Source organism: Manis javanica, chromosome 2, assembly GCF_040802235.1.
Source record: "Manis javanica isolate MJ-LG chromosome 2, MJ_LKY, whole genome shotgun sequence".
Taxonomy (NCBI): domain Eukaryota; kingdom Metazoa; phylum Chordata; class Mammalia; order Pholidota; family Manidae; genus Manis; species Manis javanica.
Genome location: NC_133157.1, coordinates 17,217,081 through 17,235,694, shown reverse-complemented (window position 1 = coordinate 17,235,694; position 18,614 = coordinate 17,217,081). Strand labels below are relative to the sequence as shown.

At 46.3% G+C, this 18,614-nt stretch overlaps 1 protein-coding gene across 7 annotated transcripts in view; it reads right to left on the bottom strand.

Moving 5' to 3' along the window:
- ASTN2 (astrotactin 2) overlaps positions 1-18,614 on the bottom strand; it is an 836,776-nt gene that overhangs the window by 10,438 nt on the left and 807,724 nt on the right. For 4 of the 7 annotated variants that reach the window (XM_073225555.1, XM_073225572.1, XM_073225560.1 and 1 more), the window contains 2 exons: positions 4,780-4,931; positions 2,916-3,099 (listed from right to left, as the gene is read on the bottom strand). In XM_073225555.1, coding sequence (XP_073081656.1) covers positions 2,916-3,099; positions 4,780-4,931 — 336 coding nt within the window. The remainder of the gene's footprint in view (positions 1-2,915; positions 3,100-4,779; positions 4,932-18,614) is intronic. The other 3 variants (XM_073225566.1, XM_073225575.1, XM_073225577.1) reach the window with 1 other exon arrangement.

Here is an 18,614-nt window from a genome sequence, read left to right as displayed (position 1 = left end):
ACAAAAATAAACATATAAGAACTGTAAGACACTAAAACTAGTAGGTATGATGTAGAAAACTAAGGCATGAGAGTGTGAACAGGTAGGAATTTTAGAGGATTCCCTGGAGATGCGGCATTATAGTTAAGATCTGGAGCTCTGTGTAAGATTTACTTAGGAAAAACAAAATTACCAATGCTAAAAAGAACCACTGCACAGTGCTTCCTGGTCAATCTATAGATGAAGAAATTGAGGGTCAGAGAGAGCCAGAGCCTAAGCTTTGCAGTGAATTCCTTAGTAATGCTAAGATAGATTAGGATGCAGTTGTCTAGATTCCTGCTGTCATGCCGGCATGGGATGTTGGAGGAGTCTCAGATTCCCCTCCAGAGACTAGAAAGACCAAAGAAGGACGAAGCTGGGTGACATGGGTGGGGGTTGGCAGACAGTGGCTGGTGACTGGTTGGCTAGAGGTTAGCAGGTTATCACAGTCCATTACCAAGTGAGGTGTCCTGCCTCTGTGTGCGGCCAGGCAGCCTTTCCAGAAGATTTATGTGCTGGAGGGTCATAAAGGATCCCAGAAGGTTGTAAAGACAAAGTCAGGAGTGGAGCTCTGGTTTAGATCCCACCCAAACTCCCTGAGCTCTGTGGGAAAGCCCAATAAAGCGGGATGCCTTTCCCTGTCCGCGGGCAAGATGGCGGCCCAGATGACTCACGCAGCATTCATCTGGGGCTCTGTGCTTCTGCTTGTCTGTCTGTCCTCTTTTAGCTTTTATCTAAAGAACCATCCTTTCATGTGAAAGGGAGAAAGTTACAGTCCAGGACCCAGCAGAACAGATAAGACCCGCCCCAGGGAGATCCCTTTTATCCCTTGACCAAGCTCTCCTGTGTTGCCTTGAGGGCCTCAAATTCTTGGAGGGCTGAGGGTGACAGCTCAGGGCAGGAACAGCCTCTATGCTAAAATCTTTGCAACTCCAGGAAGGTCGTTCAACCTCACGGGGCTTCCAGTTCCTATCATCAATAAAACAGGGAGGATACAGGGCATCCAGGGTACAGGGCAAAATTGAAAGCTTTTTAAAGCACAAAGTGCTGCCAACTCAGTATCTCAGGATGTCATGCATTTCTCTGCAATGCCACTGGTGCTACCTTGCCCCAGAACACAATATTATCCCTTCTGAATTGTTATTACAACAGCCTCTAGGGCCTTACTGCCTCCCTTTGGTCTTGACCTTCCTAGTCCTTACTTCCAACTGCAGTTAGAGGGATCTTTCTCCCTTAAAGAGCTGATAATATCACCCCCCCTGTCAAAAACACTCGAAAAAGCTTCCCATTACCCTCGGGAGATAATCCAAACTCTTTAACCCTACTTAAAGGGCAATCAGGACTGGCTCCTGCTAACCTCTCCCTTCTAATCTCTTACCACTCCTGCTGTCACACACTTTGCTGGACTGTAGGGAAATTCTTTAGTTCCTCTACACACAGTGCTCACCAAAGTGTAGAAGCAGTTCCCCTGGGGTGGGGGAAAGGGGTTTAGGTGGTACTCAGGGGGATCACAGACCCAGTGTTAAACAACAATAAGTCACGCTGGGAAAAGCGGTGAGATTCCCTTTTTTCATTTGCTTCCCCTCCTCCAGATTATTTTAAAAAAGAAAGTCTGGGTTTGCCACTGTGTCTTTAGTACTTTTCTAACACTTGCTAATCTCCCTTTTTAAAGGGAGAGCTTAGGCTCTGCTATATTGAACAACACTGGTTTCTGTTGCCTTCCATTGTATTGCACGTTTAGGCTTAATTTTCTGTTCAGGGTAGATGGTGCTCATTTCTTCTTTGCAAAATGATACAGCGTTTTCAAATATATTTTCAATAAGCAATGAATCTAAGAAAGAAATGTCCAATACATAGAGTGCATATTATATGGTGATATGGTAAATATCACAAAGGTGGCAGGCAAAAGATCACACTTTGACAGGAGAACCCTGTTCTAAAGTAACATTATCTCCTCTGAGCATTTCCAGGCTAATCCCTTTGTCCAGAACCTTCCAATTCTCCTTTCCCTTCACTTGCCTGACCCCTACTCACAGTTTCGATCTCAGAGTCTCGGCCTGCGGGACGCCTTCACGGGGTCACCTAGACCAAGTGTCTATGCCTTGCTTCCCCAGACGGCCTATTCTTCACTATCCTGACACTCATTATCCCCATTCTTTGCAACTGCTTGCATAATTACCTACAATAGTAAGCTATGTGCATGTAGAGACTGCTTCTACCTCCGCGACTGCATGGCCAACAACCGTCTGTAAGAGGTGCTACTAAGTAAGTGCTGAGTAAATGGAAGGACGAATGAATGTTGCTAGGTGCAAGCCACGAAATGCAGCCCCCACTTCATATCCTACTTTACAAAGCTTTAGAAGATAGCGACTGCATTCGAGTTTTGTTGAGCCCTCCATGGCACCTAAAATAGTGCTTTGGCATAGTTAACTACTGGTGGACAAAAATCATGACTTAGTATATACTGAATTTATGAATGTACTTAGTCATGATTACTAATATACTTATTCCAGAAAAAATGCAGGTTTCTTGTGGAAGAATGAGAGAGCTCCAGATTAGGAGCCATGACCCTGTATTATTTGCATCTACAGCCTTGGTTTAGGACACACAGGCCTTCGTCTCTAAAACTGAAGTTGGAAGGTGGGCAAGGAGAGTGGCTGATGGAAAGAGCACTGGTGTCTCTCCCTTATCTGACATTCCAGGAGTCCAAGAAGCTAAAATTCCATTCATGCTTCCTGCCCATTTTCCCATCGCTAACTCTGACATGGCTAAGGTAACCACCACCCCCCCTTACTGATTTGATAAAGCCCATTTTCACCTTATGGAAGAAAGGGTCCAGTCAAGTCAAGTAGAGGCAAGAAGAATTCACCGCTCTACTCATGCTTGCACACCCATACCTGGGCCCCAGTTCATCCTCACTCCTCCAGACAAAGTCGCCAAACTTCTCATAGTGAGAGTTGTAGTGATGCTGGACTCGGAACAGCATTGAGGCTGAGACCTCCATCAGCGTGTTGTAGGCGGTCTGCTGCTCCTTTCCACTTGTGTACCCATTGTACAGATTGTAGATCTTGTCAGCTATCTCTGAAGGGGAAGAAGCGCAGGGCACAGATCACTGGACAGTAAGAAAAGATGAGGATGGAAGCATGCCTTGCAATAAGAAAGGCATATTCACACCAAAGTTCACGTGTGTGGTCTTCGGGTCCAGACAAACTTAACCCCATCCTCCGTATGTCATTGACTAGTTGTGTACAGTTTCCTCGTCTATCAACTGGAGATAACAAGACCTACTCTGGAGGTACACTGGAAGGACTAAATTAAAAAGCAGACGGAACACACTCAACGCAGGGCCTGGCACAAAAGTGAGCTCTCATAGTTTGTAAGCTTGATTATCAACCTAATCGTGGTGCCCCTGATTTAACAGAAAATGCCGAATACGTGCAGAGGCTTCAATAAACTATCCTGGGTTCATCTCAACAGTCTACTTCTATTTCCCCCTGTAATATTCCCGACACATTTCTGGGATCAGGTCTTACAGGTCTCTAGTCAAAAATCTTTCAGAGAAAATCCAGACTCTTCTGCTTGCTATTCATGACAATTTCTACTTCTTCAATCACTCCAACCAGCTGGTGTGACTTAAATTCATCATGAGCCTCTCTCTTGAATAGAAGACAAATTTTTCATGTTTGATGACTGATCAAAATTTATGTATGTTTCCAAGTCATTGCTAACAATGGTTGCCTCTAGGAGAATCTGGTGGACTTGGGCTCAGAATGGGAGGATCACTTACTTTGCAGTATTTTCTACTCTGATGTTTATTTTTCTTATGTTTTTAACCATGTGCATGTGTTATTTTAAAATAATAATAATAAAAAATTACCAGGAAACCATCTCAAACCCCTCACCCTTGTCACTTAATAGCTCACTACCTCCTCTGATCCGGTAGCACACAACACATTTATTATCAAGCCTATTACTGAGCCATTTGCAGAAATCTCCCCCTCTCCCACTAGAACGTGAATTCCTAAAAGGGGAAGAACATGTCTCTCCTGTACTGCTTGTACCAAGGCTCTTAGAAAAGATTTGCTGAACTTGAATCAAACCACCAGGACTCATGAGCTACCATCACATTATTGTCAGTCCTGATGCAGAAACAGTGTTTATACACTGCCCAAGAAATAAGTATATGGTGGACCTGATGGATTGGTTCTATTTTTTCAGGTGTATTGCCTGATGTTTCCAACTTCATGGGCCAGGAGTAGCAAAAAGGTTGAATCATACATGCTAGTCACTGAAGACGGCTGAGGATTCTGAGGCCGCCCCTCAGCTAGATGGTAACGTGAGCTGTGGTCAGCTACTGATATCTGGCGATATCTGGCGCTGGCACAGCAACGTGAAGTGGTCTCCAAGGTGCCGCCAAGTGCCAGCTCTGGCATAGACAGAGATCAAAGTCAGTGATTGGCTAAAGGGCAGGCTGTAAATACGGTACTTTGACTCTCCACCCTTCCTCACCTTTAAGTCAGAGCATAGACAAATTCTATAAAGAGGAGCAAATCCTTCCAGTGGCAAAGACATTGCTGGTTAGCCTCAATTTCCTTTGTATTCTGATTTGATTGTTTCTCCTGTTCCCTTAGTTCCTTCACTTCTTCCCCCTGCACCAACACACATGTGCGGTGGGAAAGCAGCAGTGGTTAATGACTATTGGGTGCAGAACTTAGAGGAAATGTGGGAGTTACCTGGGAAGTGAAGACATGCATCACCTACCTTCGGCCTTGTTGTCATCCACCAGTGGGCAGGCCGTCCTCAGGGTCACCGTGCTGAGCTCCGAGTGCCTCCCTCGTGTATCCACAGCATACAGAGTGAACCTGGGGCACAGCAAGGAAACAGAGCACCAGGCTGTGACTTCAGAGAAAGCCCTGGATGTTGCATGGAGGAACACAAAATCAAAGCACAGGAATAATGGTTAAAATAACTCAGGATGTTTATGGTGCAGGAGAAATGATTTGGAAGAAAACTATACAGGACTTATTGGGCACCAACTGCCTGCTGGGCACTTTGCACTTTATCTCTTAACTTGTAAGTAAAGAAGCCTAGAAGGTGAGGGTTATTATGACCTGCATTTCACCAGTGAGGAAACTGAGACTTAGATTTTGAGTCTTTCTGTGGTCTCACAGTTACAGGGGACAGAGCAGCCTGAGTCCACAGATTAAAAAGAGAACCCCAGTGGTATCTTGTGTGGCTAGATATACTCATTTACATATTCCTTCCTTCATTCATTCAACAAATACTTATAAACATTAACTATATTCCAGGAATTATTTTAGGTGCTAAGATTATGAAGAGGAACAAGAGAGTCAAGGCCCTTACCTGCATAAAGCTAATCAAAAAGTACAGAAGACATCAGATAATGGTGAATGTGAGAAAGTCTATAACAGAATAATGTGAAAAAAGACAAATGTGGAGGGGAATGCGGGTACTTCAGGCAGGTTTGTCCACAAGGGCCTGCCTGTAGAGAGGTCTGAGCTGAGAAGGAACTAGCTAATGGGAGGAAGACCTGGGGGAAGAACATTCCAGGCAGGGGAGCAAAATGTGCAAAGGCCCAGAGGAGAAAAGGATCCCAGATTGTTGGAGGAATAGGCAGCTGGTGCAGCTGTAGCCAAGTGAGATGAGGTAGAAGATTGGCGTGGACTGAGCGGGCCATGCTGGGAGGTCTGGGAGGTACTTTAGGCATAAGGCAGGGCCCTGCCTTTCCCTGTTGTCACTTGAGGCTCTACGCTGTACTGGGAGGAGCAGACAACCTGTGTGGCAGTAGAAGTGGAGAACTGGGATACCACAGACCTGATGGATTCTGGTCCAACCTGAGGCTCAGAATGTTTTCTGAGCTCAGTCAAGTACTGAGCTAAAGCACTCTGCTTCTTAAGAAGGCCCTCTGACCTTCACACCTCGAGATTTAAGTTCTGTGGTTTAAACAAAGTCTATGTAGCAGAGAAGACTTTCAAGAGGAGGTGAGCCTTGGAGGCCAGGAACAAACTGAATAGAAGTGTGAGACATCGAGTGTCCTGTCTCAGTCAAGTAGCCTCCTTCAGTAGCCTTCAGGGTAGAGGCAGCCGAATGGAGCGGGGAGAGGGCTTGCTGGGTCAAGTAGGAGAACTGAGGTCCAGGGCCCCTCTTTCCTTTCCTCCTTCCCCAACCCCTCACCTTAGCTCATGTTATAAAATGGATGTAACACGATGATTGACAAGTTGCAGAATGGTAAGCCTGGATTATCTGCACATACTAGTCACTTAATGAATAGGAGTTGGTTGTACAAAATTAATTACTATGTGCTAAGACCTTAATAGGTGTCAAGTACTGAGCTAAAGCAGGTTGACTTTCATTATCACTATTAATTCCCCCAAATGATCCTACAAAGATAGATACTGTTACTCTCTTTATTTCATACATGAGGCTCAGAGAGACGAAGCAGCTTGCCTAGGACCCCACAGGAATTACTGGGCCTGGCAAGTTACGCCTAGGTTTGTCTAACTCCAAAGCCCATACATGTAACCCAAAAGCTACCATCTTCTGGCCAAGGGCGTGGATTTCAACTCTGTACAAATATAATTCCACTAGGTACACTTGACCAACTCCAAGTATGTTGAGATGGTGACATCTCCTATGCTTTTCTAATCTTATGAAAACCTGCTAAAATAATCACCCTCATCATCTCCATCTTTCAGTAGAAGAAACTGAAAAAAAAAAAATTAGGCAATTTGTCCAAAGTTACCGAGTTAGAGAATGAAAGAGCCAAGACTCGTACATGCTTTGCCTTCCTCTAAAGCCTGTGCTTTGCTCTCAGCTGTCATTTTGCTGCTCCAGCAATACCACTCAGTAGCCTAGAGGGTCTGAACTTGGTGATCTACACAGGCTTAGTACCTCATGACTTCCCAGCTTTCATACTTCATGACCTCATGCCCCAAAGGTTGTCTTTACAAAAGGTACCATGAGTCAGAATGTCTTGGTACATGGGTCACAGTAAGAAGCTAGTATCTTTCTGGAGAGAAGGTCATTTGTTGTCTTTTGCGTGAAAATCTTCTGCATTCTGCATTCTTTGTTGCTATGGGACACTGCCGCTTGGCCCATGACAGGTGCATGGAGATACTTTCTAGCACAACTGGAAGGGGGCTTGTGTGAGGGGCCACAGAGGGATCAAGCCACCCAGAGCCCTTGTGGCATGATGTGAGGAAGCAGAGGGAGCAAGGAGCCTTGTAGCCAGTGGGCATCCATTCAAATCCTGGCTCTAGTGCCCACTAGCTGTATGGCCTCAGGCTGTACAGAACTTGATCTTTAGTCTCCTCATATGTGAAACAGGAGAAATAAGTCTCCCCTTGCAAAACTGTCAGTTCAAGTGCAGGGAGTTCTGCACACTGGCATGGCCATCATCTAGTGAGTGCCCATAGGTACTGGGTCCTTTAGATGCATTATTCCAGTCACTCATACTGTATGAGTTGGGTACTAGGGTTGTTTGCATTTTACCAATAAGGGCATTAGTTCCAAAAAAGGTCAACTAATTGACCTGTTATTACAAATCAAGTAAATAGCAACAGGAGACCAGGTCTGCTTGAATCCAAAGATTGTGTCCTTAACCACATTGCACTATACTATCTTATCAAACCTGTCTCAGCCTTTTATCTTTCATTACTGGCTTGGAGTGCTGGTAAGGGTAAAGGAATGTGGGCCTGTGTCTAAAATATAGGTCTTAAGAGGCCTACATATGGCGTATTTTGGTCTAATTTTCGGACAGTCCATTCATCTGCTTTCTGGGGCTTTTGGCTTCTACCTTTGGTGTGAGAATGACAGCACTGTCAAGTGGGCATTATCTCTCTCTCCTGTCATATCTCAGCACTGTGAGTGGAGCTCAGTTCTAGCACTTACTGCATCCAGTACTGTCTTGGTCAAGGGAAGCAGTGAGTGACAGAGGAAGGGGCCTGGTCTTGGAGGTGGCCAGGCCTGGGTCCACACTCTGTTCTACGGCCTTTCTCTGTGACCTCAGTCAAGTCACTTCACCTCTCTGTGTTTATTTCGCCTCTCTGCTCTGAGTATCTGTGAGAGGCAGGCAGCTTCCCACTTCACAGGTTGGTGTGGATGAATGTGAAATATACATGCTATACAAGGGGAGCTATGACTGGGAAGCCTTGCAGAGGGGCTTGGAAGCAAGATCAGAAAGAACATCCAGGATGTGAGAATAAGCAAGGAGCAAAGTAGGGAGGTAAGGACAGAACAGGGTAGCACTGGGTGAGCACTTCCTACCTAAACGACAGCCCACCTAGGAAGTGGCAGAGGCAGGATGCAACCCAGGCCTGCAGCCCCCAGAGCGTGCCTGCTGCAGCCGGGCTCCCTGGCACTTAACAGTGTTAGGTATATGGTAGGCACTCAGCAAATAGCTGAGTAAAGGAACGAACTTGAGCATATCACATCTCATTTTCCAATTTCAATTTCTGCATCAACAAAATGGAGATAATTGCAGAGACAGAACATGGCTGGCTCAAGGATTACACGGAGTGATACATGAGAAGTGGCTTGCAAGTTGCAGATTTTTATAAAAACCATATAAAGACCAAGGGAACAATTTAAAAAATGCTTTCTTGGAGCAGAAGAGGAAGAGATACATTTCAACTGAGGGAAACCGGAAGGCTGTAGTGACTGAGATATGTGAATGAGCCTCAAAACATGAGGAGTTGGAAAAATGTTTTAACACTGCTTTCCCATTGGCCACTTATGTTTCCATGGTGCTTCTGCGATACATTTCCTCCACCAAGGGGTTTGGGGGTCACCCCTCTGCTTAGCCCAGTCAGCATGAATAACAGCATGCTCAGAAGAAATAGTCTCAGGTTTTCAAGTTAAAAAAGCAGGGTAGAATCCTTGCTTTCCCCAGTTGCTGGCTGAGCTGTCTTTGGGAAGTCATTTCATCTCCTCTGAGCCTCACTCTCTGCACCTGTAAAATAGGCTGAAATTATCCATCTCTCACAAGTTGGTGATCAGGACGCAATGATATATGATTGCAACAGGCCTGGTCCAATCACTGCTCCATAAAAGTAGCTTCTATTTGTGTTATTAGAATAACTGAACGTGTCAGGGAAGGCCTCAGCATGGAGGCTTCAGGCCACCCTGCCGGAGGGGGCGGACGGGTGGAGAAAGAGGAAGATGTCAACCTCACAGGCCTGGGTCAAAAGTCACGAGGCCATGCGCTTTCTGCCTGTCTCAGCTGTAATTGTAGAACTGTTCCAGAGACACATCTGAAAGCTGTTAGGGGAACAGGCAGGGCCTGGAGGGGCTCTTTGTGAGGGGAAGAAAGTGGCAGCCCCTGATGTGGAGAAGGAGGCGAGAAAGAGAGGGAGACTGAGAAGCAGGCACGTGTGCACACCCACACAGTGTTAAAGGCAGGAGGGAGACGGAGGCGGCACAGCCAGGACTTGGTGTTTCTTAGGGGATCAAGAGGGCTGCCAGCTGCCCTCAGCTCAGCTCTTTCGCCTTCTCTCTGCCTGTGGAGGCAGGCTGAGATCCACTGGTGATTTGAACTAGAACTGAGCCATCACCAAACTCCATATCCTCATGTGATATGTGGGGAAACTGAGGCTCAAGAGAGGAAAGGCACCTGCACAAGGATCCACTAACAATGAGTCCAGAGTAAGGACACCGGCTTTCCTGGCTCCTCCTGCATTGCTCCTCCTATGCACCATCCTGATTCTTGTACAACTGGTTGTCGTAGGTCCAACTGCAGCTGTGAGAGACCTTTATCGTAAGAGGTGGCTCGGAGGATGAAGCACCATGGGATATTTAAGAACCTGGAGCTGCAGGCTCAAACCCTTGTCATTCCTTCCTTGGACCCTGTTTTGGGGGGAAGAACACTGGCCACTGTGGCTGAGAACCTGCATTCTTGTCCCAGTTTTTTCACAGACTGTGGGCTGTGAGATCTTGGATGCCTAAAGCAATATGGTCTTAGTGTACTGGGACTTCAATGTATGGGTTAGTGTCTTGGGGCTGACTACGCAAAAGCAAAGTATTTTTCAGTGTTTCTTCATCATCCTTATGACAAAGTCCAAACTCCTTATCATGGGCTCTCAGTGTAACACCGTGGTGCTCATTTGATTGATAGCACTCTATCACTGAGACTCAATGTCTGGCCACAGATCCAGCCTTGTTTACCCATCTTTGCCTCCTCCTTTGTATTGCAGTAGAATCAAATTCAACTGCTGACCGTTCTAGAACAAGGATCCCACTGCCTTGCTTTGCACAGGTTGCACCCTCTATCTGGGTCACCCACCCCCTTCTCTGCTTGACCCTTCCCACCTTGTCCTTGGAGCATCAGTCAAACCTCATGTCCTCTGGGAAGCCTTTCTCCCTGCAGGGTGTCCTGTCACAGCACATGTTGCATGAATAGGTCAGTGACCACACATTTCTCTCTTGCCCACATGATTATCTGAGTGTCTTCAGGACCAGAATATGGCTCTGCCCATCTCTATGCACCTACATCTGAGGCTCAGACATCTAAGTCACATGGGGCTTAGCAAATACTTTCCAGCAGGAATGACAGTCTGAATGAATGACCTGACTATGACATGGTAGTTCCCTTGTCTGAAAATCAGCTTCCCCATCTGTAAAATGAACAAAAGGTGATTAGGTTGAAAGGAGATTTGATAACAGAATGGGCAGAAGCATGGCTTTGCAATCAGGCAATTTGGTGCTAAGTTCTGGCTCCCCATTTTTTGCCTGTGTGAGGCCTTGTCTCAATTTACTCACCTTGTAAAATGGGAATCATGACATTAAAACCCATGGCACTGGGTGGTAGAATAAAATGAGATGGGGCATGGAAGTGCTCACCATGCCTCCTGGCATGTGCTAGCGCTCTCGAGAGAGAGCTGTGGATATTATTATCAACAGTACTAGTTTTATGCCACTGTCCAAGACTCAGTTTTGCCCCCACCCCGAGTAAGTTGTCCTAGTGGAAATTAGAGGAGAGTTGGGTGGAGAGGAAGCTGCTGTTGGTCCCATCCAAGGCCCCCAGACCCCCGCGCAGCAGGGGCAAGAGAATGAAACTGAGAAGTTAATTGGCGGTGAGAGCTTCTCACGGATCTGACAGGGGGTAAGAGCAGGGACAGAGCCCCAGAGGCCGCATCAGTACCAGGTCCCCGAGAGAGCACCAGAGAATGCGTTTGAAGTCTCCAGGCCAACGCCTGCTCTTCCCCAGCCGCCACATGATTTAGGCATTCTGGGGAGGCAAAAGTCTCCTCGCTGATTTGAAGGGAAACAGATGTTTCCAGGCCAGAGGCCCCGGTCTTGTAAAATGCTCCTTCCCCCGACACAGCTTTGGCAAACAACTTCCCGTCAGTTCAAACTGCCCCTCTACCCCCATCGCTTTCCTCCCTGCCATTCCCAGCACAGCGTGGCAGTCAGGGGTGGTGGGAAAAACACCGAGCCCCAGGCCAGCTCTGGGTCTGAGGAGCTGGATGGCCAGGGGCACCGCACTGCCCTTCTCTGGTCTCAGTCTCCTTGGCTCTGCAATAAACTCTGAGAGGGAGGCTAGATCTGACCTTCTAGGGACTGAGGGTTCTTTCCTCTGATAGAATTGGTCTGAATTCCAGATCCTCTTCCACTGGAGTCTATGGCAAAGAGCACGGGCTTGCATGTCACACTGCTCTGGGTTTGAATCTAGCCTCCATCAGCTCCTGGGCAAGTAGCAACTTAACTACTGGGCCTTGATTGCCTTATCTGTAAAATGGGGACCAAAGTTCCATCTCAAAGTGGCCTTGTAGGAATTAAATCAGAATCCAATCCCCTCTACCTATATTTTAGTTTTTTTATGATTAAAATAGTACCGTACCTTTTCCCTTGGACAACCTACGATGCACACAATATTCTGGACTCAGAGTAGATGTGAAACAATGTTTGTAATTTCTTGCTGGCAGGGAGAGTTGCTAGGCACCTGGCAATCCAAAAACTCAGGTTCTTAATCCAGTTCTGCTCCGGTAGTAGAAAGAGCATTCTTGTTTTTAAAATCACAATGAAGCATGGTGTGTCATGGTTAGAACAGACTTCGGAGCCCGACTACTGAGTTCAAATGTTGGTTCTACAACCTGCCATCTTCATGACTTTGGGCAAGTTAATTAACCTCTCTGTTCTTCACTGTCTCTTGTCATTAAAGTGTGGATGATAATATTATCTCCTTCAATGGGGTGTTGGTGAAATAAAGTACTCAAAACCATGCCTCGTATATGGTAAGTGCTAAGTAAGCATTCACTATTATTCAATATGTGTGTGTGTTTGAATTACTAATCTTTTCTATAACAGTTTTAAAACAAGCCATCCCTAATTCTTTGACATTGGTCCCATTGAGAGGTTGGGGGTGGTTCTATGCCCTTCACCTTGAATGCCAATGGGTTCATAAGTGTTTACTAACAGAGCACAGCAGAAGGGGCACTGTGTGACTTTTGAGTGTGGATCATAAAAGGCCATACAACTTCCGCTTTGGTTGCTGAAACATTCTCATTGGAGCCCTGAGCCTCCATGCAAGACATCTAATTGCCCTGAGACCATCCTGGTGGGAGGAAGCCAGGCCACGTGGAGAAGCTAGCTCAGGCACCTAGCAGGCCTGGTATTCAGGACCTCCCAGCCCAGATCCTGGCAGCACAAGGAAAGGAACTTTTGGGTAACTTAGGCCCAAGCAGTTGAGTCATCCCCAGCTTTTGAATCCTTGCAGCTGAAGCCTCAGACTTCATAGAGTAAAGCTGAGGTGCCCTTCCTGAATGCCCAACTCACAGAACCATTAGCATACTCAAATGGTCATTTTAGGCCACTAAATTTTGGGGTCATTTGTTATGTCATCAGTAATAACAACTTCTAAACATCTAGAAAGGGGTCAGTAAACTATGGGCCAAATATGGTCTGCTGTCTGTTTTTATAAATAAAGTTTTAATGGAACATAGCCACACTTGTTTTCTTAAAATGTGTTTTCTGTGGATGCTTTCACACTAGAGTGGCACAGTCTAGTAACTGCAACTGAGACCATGTAGCCCCCAAAGTCTCAAATATTCACTATCTGAACCTCTAGAGAAAAGTTTGCTGACCCCTGATCTAGAGCTTTGACAGTACTTAACATAATATTGGTTGCTTACATGATTTCATAGGATCCCAGGGTTAGAAATCATTCCTGTTGTACAGACAGGCTCGGTGAGTTCAGGTGACTCACTCAAGCTTATGCAGCTCTCCTGACCCCCGGCCCAACGCCACAACTGCCTGCTGGAGATCTCCTCCCGCTGGAGTTGAGACACTGAATGAGCAGTGTGGCCCTGGCCAAGTTCTACCATGTTCCACCCTTGGTTTCCCAGCCTGGGAAATGAGGGCATTCAGCAACATGGTGTGGACTGGCTGCCAGAATTCGGATGTCCAAAGTTTTCCTGAGCTGGGTGCTGGGTCCAGGCAAAGTATCTTTTTTCTCCTTTAGTCCAGGAGTATCAAAATGAGGTTTGAGAATGAACAGCCTGGAGCTGCTATGGATCCCTGCTCTGTTCCACATGGAGCCCACCTACTCTCCAGCACCAAACACTAACCATTCTTATCTCCCAACTTGGGTTGACAACTCTTGCTTTCTACCAACACAGCTACTTAATTCCAGTACCCAGCATAGAGAGACCGTAATGGTATTAAGCACCGAGTCCTGGATCCTATTTTCAAAACAACCCAGTCTGATGACGATTGGGAGGCCCTGCCTGGGACAAAGGTGAGACAGTCTGTGGTTGGACTCCAAACATCAGCACCCTCAGTTTGCACTCCCTTCAACCCCTCCAGCTGTATGAGCGAATCAGGCAAAGAATCAGGGAAGTGGGGAGCCAGCAGAGAGGGCTCTGGGGCAAGACCAAGCCTGGAAACCAGTGTTGGTGCTGAGCTCAGGCAGAGGCACCAAAAATCTAGAATCAGAGCTAGACATTCCCTGCTCTGTGTGCCAAGACCCCACATTCACTGGGATGTGAGCATTACCTAAAAATCATAGTGCAAAGAACACCAGAACTCAGAAATGATTATGTGATTTACATTTAAAATCAAATAAGTGTAAGTTGATTTACAATCAAAGCATGTTGAGCATATTTCCAATACCCAACTGAGGAATGAGTGATTATCACGGTAGCTCCCGTCTCTGGGAGCCTGCCACCAGCAGCACTCCGCTAAGCAGAGGAGACGCATTCATGGAGAAGAGAGCATGGTCCTTGCTTTTAAGGAGTTAACAGATGAGCAAGAAATGTGTACAAGAGTGAACAAGCTCACTTCATTAGAAATGTGTTCTTGCCCCTGTTTGCTTTGGGTGTGTCCATTCTTCACAACAGTGCATTAAGCGTTGGATATGCATTCAAAGGCCATCAGATCCCCGTCAGCTGCAACCTGCAGGGACTGTTAACTACCTATAAGAATCCCATTTTCTCCAACAACAAAAAAATGGTGACAATCCTTACCATCCCCACCCAGAAAGCCTTAAAGGAATGAATGCACCAAGGGATTTTAACATACAAACACTATGCCAGTGGTCTGTCTGAGTACATTCATTTACCTGGCAAGTGTGACTTGACCCTCTGCCAAGAAAAATTTAGGTTGGCACCTAACTCGGCTAAAGCAGTTGTCCTTACCCACTTTCTTTTCTTCTTCTCCCTCATCCCTCCGTCTTTCCCCCCACCCCCTTCTTCTCTTCTTTCAGGGAGCAGACGGCATGATAACACACAGGTGGATTGACCACAGTTCTCAGTTGGAAGATGTTCATCTTTTACAGGTTGTTTTAGGGTAAAGCAGACATAGACTAATTTTATGGTTCTAAGGCAAAGAATAAATTGAGTATGGGATGCCTGATCACTCCACTTCCACTCATGTTCCTGGGTCTTTAAAGCAAATTGTGGCCTTTTTCTTATATCTTCATTATATACCGGACAGCCTCTCTGAAACCCAGACAAAAACAACATTCTTTAAGTGACTTTGGTTATATACATTTTTTTTTCTGGAAAGCATAACTTGGAACTAGGTTTCCTTGAGAGAGGGCATGATTTGTAGGTTTAGCCTAGGTGTTGACTAGCTATGGGGCTTTGGTCAGAAGGTTGAACATCTCTGAGCCTCTTATACCTATCGATAACCCCAGAGGGAGGCTGTGAGCACCAGATGGTCATTATGGAAGTGAAATTGCCTTAGAGATTCCACATACATATCAGACACAGTGTTGGGGGAGCTTTTACACACTTGTGTTCTGCTATCTTTACAACTAAGGGTTTTGTATTATTAAGTCCACTTCACAAGGAGACAAAAGACAAGTGAGCCAGAGAAATTTGAATTGGCTTCCCCAAAGCTGCACAGATAGCAGTTAAGTCAGGCCCTGGCCTAAGGCTCCTAACTCAAAGTCCAGTGCTGTTTCCAAATAGAATTACTAGATATTCATTGGTCTCAACTGTGTCTTGAGTCATAGATCAGAGGAGGTTATAGTTTATTAGGAGGATGAACTCCACATTCCCAACTTTAGACAAAGAGGAGATCTTAGTACAGAAACACCACCGCCCCTCACCCCCTTTCAGCACTGACATGGATCCCCCTCCCACAGCTGACCCTAAAGTCTTTCTCTCCATCCATGGAGCCTTTTGAGACTGTATTTGGCCAAAGCCAAGCTCACAGGAAAGAAGGCCAAGCAGAGGGCACCATCTTGGATCTACTCTTGGACATTAAGTCAGGGCACACTATAGGCAGGATGGCTCCTACCTACTTCAAGCTGAGCTCAGTCTCCACCTGATGGGAGTTGTACTTTCCCGTAGGTGGAGGGATGAATGTGGAGAGAAGACTTAAGTCTACACCTGGAATCTGAAGGACTGACTTATATCTAGCTCTAGTTCCTGCTCCTATCATCTCTCAGAGCCTCAGTTCTATATCTGTACACTGGAGTCAACAATATCTGCCCCACAAGTTTGTTGTAAGAACAAAATAACATGGAAGATACCCAGAACAGTGGTTGGGAGAGTAAATCTTGCCTTGCTTATCTTGCTTATTCATGATACTCAAGTGAAGATAAAGTGGGAACAGTGCTTCCTGAAAATCAAACCCCTGTGCAAAGGCAATCATCTTGGAGGGTATTGTAAGCAATAGGCCCTTGCTTTTTGTAAAGTTTACTGGGAGTTCCAGCTCAGCCACTGAATATGCAGGCAAGTCGTACCACACCACGTCTCTGAGCCTCAGTTTCCTCAGTGGTTGCACAGGAACAATGATACCTGCTCTCAACAGCAGTGTGAGAACTGGAGACAAGGCTCACAGTGAGCTACTGGCTAATCTGGGTCCAAATGCGCTGGCACTGCCCCTGGGCAATAGAGTGCCCTTGGGGGAAATCCTTCCCTGTGGGCCTTGCTTTTTTTTCCTGTAAAACAAGGGGTCACCAAGTGTCTTCACTGGTGAATTCTACCCAAATGCTAACAGCAATCAACACCAATCCTTTACAAACTCTTCCCCCCAAAAAGGAGGGGAAAACACTGCCAATGAATTGTATGAAGCTTGTATTACTCTGATACCAAACCAGACAAAGACACCACAGGAAAGAAAACTACAGTCCAATATCCATTCTAAACACAGACACAACAAAATACTCCTATAAATACAAATCCAGTAATGCATCAGAAGGAGTATACAGCATGACCAAGTGGGATTTATCTTGTGAAAGTAAGATTGATTCAGCATATGAAAGTCATTCAATGTAATACATCTTATTATTTAGACTACAGGTTAAAATTTACATGAACAGAGGAGGAGCCAAGATGACAGCATGAGTAGGGCAGTGGAAATCTCCTCCCAAAACCATATATATTTTTGAAAATACAATAAATACAACTATGCCTAACAGAGAGACCAGAAAATACAGTACAACAGCCAGGCTACATCTACAACTGCAAGAACTCAGCATCTCACAAAGGGGGTAAGATACGACCCGGCAAGACCTGAGCACTCCCCCCACCCCAGCTCATCAGTGGGAGGAAAAGAATCAGAGTGGGGAGGGAGTAGAAGCTCAGGACTGCTGAATAACCAGCCCTAGTAAACTGCACCAGGAGCACAGACACACATTGCATGGTGTACTGGATATTAGAGAGACGGAAAAGTAAAATCTGTGAGCGGGTCCCCACAGCCAGCTCCCCTGGGACAAAAGAAAAGTGGGTGCTTTTTGAAAGTCTTAAAGGGACAGGGGCCTCACAGCTGGACAGAACCATCTGGGTACACTCAGCCCAGCAGGCTGGGAATCCTGAGGAACTTCAAGCGCCCCAGCCCCCTGGGTGGCAACGCAGCTCTGAAGACCCTCACAGCAATAAGCAGCCTACCATTTGCTCTCGCCAGCTGGCGCAGCCCCGCAACAGCGGTGGAACAGCCGGAGACCAGCTCCGCCCATGGCAGCCACCCAGAGTCTCCTCTCAGCACGCAGCTGCCCCGGCCAGACCCAGAGGCTGCCGCTGGTGCACAGCTGCCTGGCGCAGGCAGAGGAAGCCAGGGCAGGGCACAAAGGGGCACCGTTCTTGCAGGAGAGCACATCCGGCGTGCCTGCCACTCCCCGCAGGGTTCTGGGCTGCCCCGATGGCTGCCCTGCCCATGGCGGCTCAGGGGATTAACCCAGAGACTGCTCTGGGTGTGCAGGTGACTGACACTGGCAGTGGAGAAGGGCAAGATAACCAGCAAGCAGGAAGGGACTTTGTTCTCCCAGCTGACACACACGCCACCTGCCTACGACTACCTCTATCACCATGAAAAGGCAGAAGAATTTGGTCCAGTCAAGAATGCCCAGACAACCCCTGAGAGAGGGCCTGGGGAGATTGATATGACCAATCTTCCTGAAAAAGAATTCAAAATAAAGGTCATAACCATGCTGATGGACCTACAGAGAAATATGCAAGAGCTAAGGGATGAAGTCAGGAAGGAGAATACAGAAATGAAACAATCTTTGGAAGGACTTGAGAGCAGACTGGATGAGGTGCAAGAGGTCGTTAATGGAATAGAAATCAGAGAACAGGAATACAGAGAAGCTGAGGCAGAGAGAGATAAAAGGGTCTCCAGGAATGAAAGAATATTAAGAGAACTGTGTGATCAATCCAAACAGAACAATATTCATGTTATAGGGGTACCAGAAGAAGAAGAGTAAGAAAAAGGGATAGAAAGTGTCTTTGAATAAATAATTGCTGAAAACTTCCCCAAACTGGGGGAGGAAATAGTCTCTCAGACCATGGAAGCCCACAGTTCTCTCAACAGAAGGGACCCAAGGAGGACAACACCAACACATATAATAATTAAAATGGCAAAGATCAAAGACAAGGACAGAGTATTAAATGCAGCCAGAGAGAGAAAAAAGATCACCTACAAAGGAAAACCCATCAGGCTATCATCAGACTTCTCAACAGAAACCCTACAGGCCAGAAGAGAATGGCATGATATATTTACTGCAATGAAACAGAAAGGCCTTGAACCAAGAATACTATATCCAGCACAATTATCATTTAAATATGAAAAAGGGATTAAACAATTCCCAGACAAGCAAAAGTTGAGGGAATTTGCCTCCCAGAAACCACTTCTAC